The sequence below is a fragment of the Jaculus jaculus genome, chromosome 18 (genome assembly GCF_020740685.1).
Source record: "Jaculus jaculus isolate mJacJac1 chromosome 18, mJacJac1.mat.Y.cur, whole genome shotgun sequence".
In the NCBI taxonomy this organism is placed as follows: domain Eukaryota; kingdom Metazoa; phylum Chordata; class Mammalia; order Rodentia; family Dipodidae; genus Jaculus; species Jaculus jaculus.
In genome coordinates this window covers 60,030,780-60,040,556 of record NC_059119.1, presented here as the reverse complement: position 1 = coordinate 60,040,556, position 9,777 = coordinate 60,030,780, and the positions used below count along the sequence as shown (strand labels likewise).

Here is a 9,777-nt window from a genome sequence, read left to right as displayed (position 1 = left end):
AGTCCAGATGGATCCAGAGCAATAAGGGGAACCAAGAGAGGATTTACACACGAGGTGAGACTTCTCTACATGGACAGACATCCAGTTAGGGTGAAGCTCAGGTGTGTAGGGGAGAAACTTGAATGGTTGGTGCACTCAAGAGGTTGACTCAGAGCCAGGCATGGTGGCGCACGCCTTTAATCACAGCACTAAGGAGGCAGAGGTAGGAGGATTGCTGAGTTCCAGGCCACCCTGAGTCTACATAGTGAATTTCAGGTCGGCCTGAGCTAGAGTGAGACCCTACCTCAAAAAATAAAATTAAAAAAGAAAATAAATGAAATGAAAGAGGGGAAGTATTATAAGGAAAAACAAGAGCAAACTCAAATTTTCTTTGAAAAGTCTGATTTTATTTTTTCTTAACCAAAAAGAAGTATATTTACGTTAAATTAAGAATGTTTAGCTTTCCACTGATCTTTCAAAATACTTGCCAGAGACAAACAGCGCTAGAACTGTAAAGTTAACAAAACCCCAAACCACATCTTCTAAGAACATCCCCAAGGCATCCATGCTTTTAATTTAAAAAGAACAGAATTTGAACCAGCATTGGAAATCTAAGTACAATAGGCTTCAGGAGTTAAAAATCAGATTTCTTTTAAAAAAAAAAGTGTTTTTAGGTTCATTTTAGCTTCAACAGACTCATACCCAACAATTCCAACAGAGCACATTATATCCAAATTATTAAATACATCATTTCACCTTGGAGTAGGAAAGCTGTACAAATGGAGCTTCTAAGTTATTACATACATAAAATATCCTTTTCACAATCATGTTTGCTAACAGAGTTATGCAATAAAACAAATTCTACATTCAGGGTACAAATGACAAATGCTCTCTCACTGTCTCAAGGGTCCATGTCATTCCTTGTTTCTTACCCCATGTTGCCAAATCACAGTTGCCACACAAGTCAATCCATTTACCTGAAGTGCAGTTCAGTGTGCTGGCCTTACATACAGCGCACGTCCTGCCAAGAGCCTGGGACGCAGGAGGCGAGAATCTATAAGAACATGATCTAGAACACTTCAGAATGCCAAAGCGACACGCCCAGACTCCAGTGCACACTCCTGGTGGGCTACTCACGTGTAACGAGGTGAGTCCAGCATGCACACGGACTCTGATTTGTTCAAGTTGAGTGAAGCAGACAAAGAAAACCTTAATACTAATAGGCAGTGCATAATTAGAACTGACTTCCTTTTGCTGCTCTTTTTTTTTAAACATAAACTAATCTTCATCTCCAAAAAGACACAACATTCTCTGATTTCAAGCCATTTTCTTCAAATCCATCATAAGCAAACAATGTTGTGATTTTTTTCCCCAGTGCTGAAGACCAAACCCACGGCCTTGCACATCCCAACCCCATGAAGAATGCTTTGGAATAAAAGAAACATTTTTTCCCCAGAATCCTTTTTTGTATTTGGTGTGATATATTTTTCATTTTTTTCTTTTTCAAATTTAGAAAGAACTCACATCTGGATGCTATTTAATATTTCTGATATAACATGCTAACAGGACTCACAAATAGGGTTTCCTGTTATATGCTGACATGTCCAAAATTCTAATCACTTTTCCTTTGAGCACAAAAGATGGCTGAGAAGTAAGCAGTTATGATGTTTCAGCACAATATATACTGAAAACATGATTTTTTTTCTTGCCCAAATTTTAAATTTTACTCCACTTCCAATCTTAAAACAAAAAATTACTGGTAAAAGTCCCACATTCCAATGTTATTTTTAACCCAACAATTACAACCTACTGCCAGTAATTATTTACATGAACCTGCATGTTTGAAAGCACTGGCCAGTTACCGAAGAGAACAACTGTATGACTGGTACTGGGCACCGGGTTACCATGGAATAGACAAAAGGATTAGGAAACACCAGCTCTGAAGCGCTTTTCTACCTGTGATGAAACAAAGGCATTTTTACATGTTGCCTTCTCTATGACAGTCTACAAAGTCTAGTCCCAGCTGATGGGTTCATAATAAATCCGTAGGCCACATGGTAATGGAATACCACTGCTTCTCTATCATATGGAACGTTTTAGGAAGACGGAAGAAGAAACCCCCCACGTCAAAGGACTGCAAATAAGGGTCATCTATGTGCCCAGAAGCAGAAAACCTCAAAAATCACAACCAAAGGCCACCCGTTCCCTGCACCACACACAGCGCACCCCAAACACTTCAGTTCTGCGCTTAGTCCTGTAAGACAGTGATCTGGGAGGTTTTAATGTACTTGAAGCAGCAGCTGGAAATGTAGAAAGCAAACACAACAAAGAGGGCGCCCTTAGGGTTCAGGGCTGCCGCCAGTCCCTTGCTCCCCCCCCCCACACCCCCAGGAAGAAGTAAAAGGCCAGGGAAAGGGTTTTCTTATGCTAATCAGGCCGACCCCGCATGGTGCTGACTTAGAGTGAAGAGACGAGGAAGCCCACAGAGCAACAAGGCCACAGCCATCGCCTCGGCTGCTCGCAGGGAGCGATTGTGTTCAACAGCCAGATTTACCCACAAGGACAAAAATTCAACAAAGCTTCCCCAAGACACAAGAATAAAACTTGACCTTTGGAGTCAAAGGCTACAGGGAGGTCTCTTCCAGTCGTGGAGTTGAAAGGAGTTCAGAGATTGGCAATGAAGGGGAGAGGAGGGCTTGGGGAATGAAGGGGAGGGGCGTGGGGCTTATCGGACGGTCACCCCCAGCTTCTCAAGCACTCGGACCCCCTTCTCCTGGTACTCCTGCCGGGTCATCCAGAAGTTGTCCTTGTCTTTCATGATGTCCGCCAGCACCGCGCCCCCCAGGAACACCATGTGCTTTCGGCGCGGCGGGTCCTCGATCCGAATCTTAAATTTCTAAAGGGGAAGAGAGGATGGCAGCATGTCACGAGTGGCTTCTGGTTCGTAAAAAGCAACTGGGTGCACTTGAGGCTCTCAGCACACTCAGTGGGGCAGGACGGCAGGGCCGTGCACAGTCAGCACTTGGCCCCAAGCTCAGCAGTCTCAACTCACGCGCTGGCTCGTCACTGTTAACTCTGCTCTCAAAAGCACACTGGCTCAGACACTTTTTCCTCCCAGATGTTGGTGACTCGAAATTCAACACTGTGCTGGGAAGTGACGAGTGTCCAGCACTAAGTGGGACATCTCTGTCACATCCTCCAAGGCTCAGGAACCGTGTGGAAGAGGTGGTGGGAAGAACCAAGAGCCAAAGGAAGGGGAGGATGCTTTGTAATGCTGCCTTCCAGACAGAAATAGCCTGGGTATTTATGGCCTTAGCGTGGCTGACACTACCTACACAAGACCTGCATAATAGGAAAATAAGACGATGACATCCTAATACGGGCTGGGATTACAGATGGGGGTGCCACTGCCCGTCCAGCTTTGCATGGGTGCGGAGAACCTAACTCCAGTTGGCAGGTTCACAGAATCAGTATCTCTAACCACTGAGCATTCTATACAGGCCCTCACAAGCATCTTTTTTGTTTGTTTTAGTTTTACGAGGCTGGCCTGGAACTCACTACCTGGAGGGGTGGGGAGGAGAGGGGGCTGAGGTAAGAAGCACTGCTGTGAGTTTGAGGCCAGTCTGGGCTAGAATGAGATCTTGCTTCAAAAAGCAAGAAGAAAAAGAATGAACAACTCAACAACCCCCCCACCCCAAAAAGTATAAACCAGACGCGATGGTTCATGCCCGCAATTCCAACACTTGGAAGGCCGAGGCAGGACTGCTGTGGATTCAAGGCCCGCCTGGCACTACAGAACTCCATGTCAGCCTTGGCTAGACAGAGTAAGACTCGGTCTCGAAAACCAAACCAGGCCCCAAAGTCTCTCCTTAGTACTGCAGGTTCTTCCCAAGCACCTGCAGGCACCTGGGGGCCCCGGGTGGTCACCTAGGACATGAGGCCTCGGACCTAGAGGGAGCCCAGTAGCAACACCATTCGGGTAGTTTCTCTGAAGCCCCCTTCTTCCACGCTCTACTTACCTGGGAAGGAACTGTTGACAAAACGTCTTGCTCCCTCTGGTGGTTTTAGACTCACAAGCCACTTTGCAAGTTTCTTAAAGCAATGTTAAGACCAGCTGGGCGTGATCCCAGCACTCAGGGAGGCACCGAGGCCACCCTGAGAATACAGAGTGACTTCCAGGTCAGCCTGAGCTAGAGTGAGACCCGACCTTGAAAAGACCAAAAAGAATGGTAAGACTAGAAACTTACAGAAAGTTTTTCCACGTCTCCTTTCAGAACCCGCTCCAAGTAAAGCTGCTTCAGTTCTCGCTCCAGGCGCGACGGCAGGCCGGGGTACATCGTAGAGCCCCCAGAAAGCACGATGTGCTTGTAGAATTCAGATCTGAGAAGACACGATGCGCAATTTGGGGTTTCAGGTTAGGAAGAGGATAACTCAGGGCTACTGTCGTTTTTTAATTTTTCCTTAAAAAAATTATTTTGGTGCCAGAGGTGGTAGTGTATACCTTTGATCCCAGCACTCAGCAGGCAGAGGGAGGAGGATCGCTCTGAGTTTAAGGCCAGCCTGAGCTATAAAGTGAGCCTCTACCTCAAAAAAAAAAAAAAAAAAAAAAAAAAAGCCAGGCATGGTGGCCCACCATTTTGTATTTATTCATTTATTTATTGGTTTTCTGAGGTAGGGTCTCACTATTCACTATGGAGTCTCAGGGTGGCCTCGAACTCACAGTGATCCTCCTACCTCTGCCTCCCTGGTGCTGGGATTAAAGGTATGCGCCACCACGCCTGGCTTTGTGGCCCACCATTTTAATCCTAAAACTTGAGAGGCTGAGGTAGAAGGATCACCACAAACTCAAGGCCCGCCTGGGCTAGAGTGAGACTCTGCCTTGAAAAAACAACAAAAGAGCCAGCAACACCGCTCCTCTTGGATGCGATTCCATGGACACACTGCATATGTAGTTCTGGCCAAAAATGTCTAACCGAAATTCCCAGAAAACAGACAAGCCCTGGCTAACAGAAGACTTGAAGAAACCGCCCTGTGCTCCACACAGACCCTGTCATGACACACGAAATGGGGGCTGAAGAAATGGCTTCGCACTCAAGGCGTTTGCCTGCACAGCCTAAGGACTCAGGTTCGATTGCCCAGGACCCACATAAGCCAGAGGCACATGGTGGTGCACGCGTCTGGAGTTCACTTGCAGTGGCTAGAGGCCCTGGTGCGCCCATTCTCTCTCTCAAAAATAACTTTTTTTTAAAAATATTTTTTGTTCATTATTTATTTATTTATTTGAGAGCGACAGACACAGAGAGAAAGACAGATAGAGGGAGAGAGAGAATGGGCGTGCCAGGGCTTCCAGCCACTGCAAACGAACTCCAGACGCATGCACCCCCTTGTGCATCTGGCTAAGTGGGACCTGGGGAACCGAGCCTCAAACTGGGGTCCTTAGGCTTCACAGGCAAGCGCTTAACCGCTAAGCCATCTCTCCAGCCCAAAAATAACTTTTTTTTTTTTTTTAAGAAGACAATGCCAGGCATGGTGGCACATACCTTTAATCCCAGCACTCGGGAGGCAGAGGTAGGAGGATTGCTGTGAGTTTAATGCCACCCTGAGACTACATAGTGAATTCTAGGTCAGCCTGGGCTAGAGTGAGACCCTACCTCAAAAACAAAACAAAACAAACAAACAACAAAAAAACCATAGGGGCAGGGGCAAGGGGAAAAACTCAAATGAAGGCTGGGGAGACAGTTCAGTTTAAAGAAACTTGCTTGCAATGCCTGCCAGCCAGGTTTCAATTCCCCCGTGCCCACAAAAAGCCAGATGCCCACGGCAGTACATGCATGTGGAGCCTGTTTGCAGCAGCAGGAGGTCCTGACACGTCCCTTCTCATTCTCTCTCTTCCCCCTCCACAAATAAATAAAAAAAAAAAAAAAAAAAAAAAACCCACAAATAAGGCAATAGACAAGTTGCTTATTCTACCCACTTAAGCTCCATTTATTTCTGGTAAGTAGCTGGGAAACTACACTTCTAATGTACCTGGTATCGATGTCAGCTGCCTGGATTGTGTTAAAAAGTAATTCTGCAACACCAACTCCTTCAACATTGATCAGGTGAGGCTGAAACAAAGCTTCTGGTGCTTCAAATCTCTCCCCACCGACTTTAATAATGCGTCCATCTGGGAGCTAGAAACAAAAACAATTGGGTATTAGTCAGCAAAAGTCAAAACTTCTCTGTTTGCTGTAGAGTATCAGGACTTTGAAAGCAACTTTATTATTTGAGAGAAAATATGAGAGACAGAAGGAATAAGGAAGGGGTGCCCCAGGGCCCCTGGCAGCTGCAAGCAAACTCAGATGCATGTGCCACTCTGTGCAGCTGGCTTCACAGGGGCACTAGGGAATCAAACCTGGGCCAAATCCAGGCCAGCAGGCTCTGCAAGCAAGCACCTTTAACCACTAAGCCAACTTCCTAGCCCAACGACACAGTACTTTTTGTTTTGTTTTGGAGGGTCATAGTCTAGCCCAGGCTGGCCTCAAACTCATGGCGATCCTCCTACCTCTGCCTCCCAAGTATGAACGTTAACGTCGGTGGGTCACGTGTCACCGCTGTGACAAGGCTGTGGGAGGCACATGTCACGCAAGTGCGTGGACAGCCAATCATCACACTTACGAACCAATAAAAGGATCAAGTGTAAGTACTTTAAAAAATTATTCATTTGCAAGAAGAGAGAAGAGACAGAGAGAGATAGAATGGGCACTCCAGGGCCTCCAGCTGTTGGAAAATGAACTCCAGATGGCTGCATGCACCACACTGTGTATCTGGGTTTACATGGGTACTGGGGAAATCAAACCAGGTCGTCAGGTTTCACAGGCAAGTGTCTTTAACCCCTCAGCCATCTTCCCAGTCCCAAATGCAAGTATTTTTCAAACACCTACCCTACAGTTAAAATTTTAGGCGACGGCTTATTATCATGTTCTAGTCTGTTTTTAAAATGTTGTGTTAGAGCTGCAGGCGGTCAGCAGTTGAAGGTGATCGCTTGCGAAATCTGCCGAATTCCCCAGCCCCACAGAGTGCCGGCAGTGACACAAAACCAGCAGGTGCAAGCTGGGCGTGGTGGCGCACGCCTTGAACCCCAGCACTTGGGAGGCAGAGGTAGGAGGATCGCCGTGAGTTCAAGGCCACCCTGACACTACAAAGTTAATTCATGATCAGCCTGGGCCAGAGTGAGACCCTACCTTGAAAAACAAACAAACAAAAAAACTGGCGAGTGCAAGTGGCAGGAGACCCTGTCTCAGAGGGTGAAGCCCAGCCACAGAGGTTGTCCTCCGACCTCCATGTGCGCGCCAAGACTACTCTGCTTAAACAACGTGTGCACGTGTGTGCCGGGTACCTTTGGTTAAACAACGTGTGCACGTGTGTGCCGGGTACCTTTGGTTAAACAACGTGTGCACGTGTGTGCCGGGGTATCTTGCTGCTGTAATGAAATGCCTGTCTTACCTTTATTCTCCCCCTTTGAGGTAGGGTTTTACTCTAGCCCGTGCTGGCCTGGAACTCACTCTGTTGCCCAGGATGGCCTCGAACCCTCCTACCTCTGCTTCCTAGGTGCTGAGATTAAGGGTGTGGCTCACCGTGCCGGGCTGGTCGCTTTTCGTGTGGGTGGCGCAGGCACTGGGCCAGGCCAGCGGTCTTCCCCAGCAAGGGCAGCCATGAGGCCCGGCCCTGCTCTGTCTTCTGACTTCTCGGCAGCACTCGGTGGAGGTCACAGGACGACCTTGGCTGCCAGCCCTGCCGCCACCGCACGGAGGCAGGCAGGGTCTCTTACTCACAGCTGGCATTTGCCAGACTAGCTGCCTTGAAGTCTCCCTGCGCTTCTGCAGTCTCCTAAGTGACTGGGTCACAGATGCCCGCTGCAGCGCCCAGCTTTGCATGGGTCCCGGGACTGGGATTCAGGAGCTCAGGTTTGGGCAGCAAGTGCTTCATGACTGAGCCATCTCCGCAGCCCTGATCTAGGCGTTTGCCGGGAACTCACAACAGTCCTTCCTGTCTCTTCCGTGTTGGGATTATGGGTGTGTGCCACCACACTCCGCTAAGATTTATATTTAATTAATGAGAAATGTCAAATAGAAACTTTAATAAAACACACACACCCAGGCTGACCTCAAATTCGCAGTGGTCCTTCTACCTCTGCCTTCCAAGTGCTGGGATTACAGGCATGTGCCACTATGCCTGGCCACACTAACATTTCTTTCTTTCTTTCTTTCTTTCTTTTTTTTTTTTTTTTTTGAGGTAGGGCCTTGCTCTGGCTCAGGCTGACCTGAAATTCACTAGTAGTCTTAGGATGCCTTGAACTCTCAGCGATCCTCCTACCTCTGTTTTCTGAATGCTGGAATTAAAAAAACATGTGTCACAATTCCTGGCCCACAGTAACCAACCTTCCTTTCTTTCTTCCTTCCTTCCTTTCTTTCTTTCGTTTGTTTTATCGAGGTAGGGTTTCACTCTAGTCCAGGCTGACCAGGAATTCACTATGTAGTCTTAGGGTGGCTTTGAATTCATGGCGATCCTCCTATCTCTGCCTCCTGAGTGCTGGGATTAAAGACGTGTGCTACCATGCCTGGCTCACGGGAACATTTCTAACAGTGTAATTTTAACAAAATTTACAAGTATTTTTTTAAACTTTTTTTGGACACCTTCCATACTTACAGACAATAAACTATGATAATTCCCTCTCCTTCCCCACTTTCTGCTTCATGTATCTACTCTCCATCATATCCCCTTCGCCTTTCAATTAGTCTCTCTTTTATTACAAGTAGGTTGGAGAGATCACTCAACGGTTAAAGCACTTGCTTGCAGCAGACAAGGTGGCACACACTCAATTCCAGCACTCCAGAGACAGAGGCTGGAAGACGGCTGTCTGAAGCCAGCCTAAGAACACACAGTGAATTCTAGGTTAGCCTGGGCTCTACAGAAAGATGCTACCTTCAAAAAAAAAGAGAAAAAAAGTACCTGTTGGACTGGAGAGATGGCTTAGCAGTTAAGGTATTTGCCTGACAGAAGCCTAGAAACCCAGGTTCAATTCCCCAGGACGCACATAAGCCAGCCGCACAAGGTGGTGCATGCATCTGGAGTTCATTTGCAGTGCCTCCTCTCTCTCTCTCTCATATAAATAAAGTATAAAAAGCACTTGTTTGCAAAGCTGACGATGCAGGTTCGATTTCCCCAGTATCCACATAAACTCAGATACACAAAGTGGTGTATGCATATGGAATTGATGTTTTCTTTTTCAAGACAGGGTCTGAAGGAGAATGGAATTTCAAAGGGGAAAGTGTGTGTGTGGGGGGGGTATTACCATGGGATATTTTTTGTAATCATGGAAAATGTTAATAAAAATTGAGAAAGAAAAAAAAAAAGACAGGATCTTATACAAGCCCAGGGTGACCTGGAATTCACCCTGTAGTCCGAGGCTGTTTTGGTTTTCTTGAGACAGGGTCTTGCTCTAGCCCAGGCTGTCCTGGAACTCATCAACTCTTTAGCCCTAGGCTGGCCTCAAACTCAGCCATCCTTCTACCTCAGCCTCCCCAAGTCCCAAGTGTTGGGACTAAAAATATGTTTGTGGCAGTGATGTAGGAGAGCCCTCTGTGGGATGAGGACTCCCACACCGGCGGCGCTCAGGTCTCAGGTTCTTATCTACATTAGCAAAGAATTAAGAATGCAGACTCGGGGGCTGGAGAGACAGCTTAGTGGTTAAGGCACTTGCCTGCAAAGCCAAAGGACCCAGGTTCAACTCCCCAGGACTCACGTAAAACAGATACA

General features: G+C 47.1%; 1 protein-coding gene and 1 non-coding gene across 2 annotated transcripts in view; both read right to left on the bottom strand.

The window, feature by feature from the left end:
• Positions 1 to 364: 364 nt before the first annotated feature.
• The window catches only part of Actr2 (actin related protein 2), a 32,994-nt gene continuing 23,581 nt past the window's right edge, over positions 365 to 9,777 (bottom strand). Inside the window, exons 7-9 of the mRNA XM_004660077.2 lie at positions 6,007 to 6,152; positions 4,227 to 4,359; positions 365 to 2,875 (exon numbers count right to left, since the gene is read on the bottom strand). Coding sequence (XP_004660134.1) covers positions 2,705 to 2,875; positions 4,227 to 4,359; positions 6,007 to 6,152 — 450 coding nt within the window. The 3' untranslated portion in view covers positions 365 to 2,704. The remainder of the gene's footprint in view (positions 2,876 to 4,226; positions 4,360 to 6,006; positions 6,153 to 9,777) is intronic.
• LOC123455902 lies at positions 6,550 to 6,652 on the bottom strand. The gene has a single exon (XR_006634205.1). It is a non-coding gene; the product is annotated as a small nucleolar RNA U13 (small nucleolar RNA).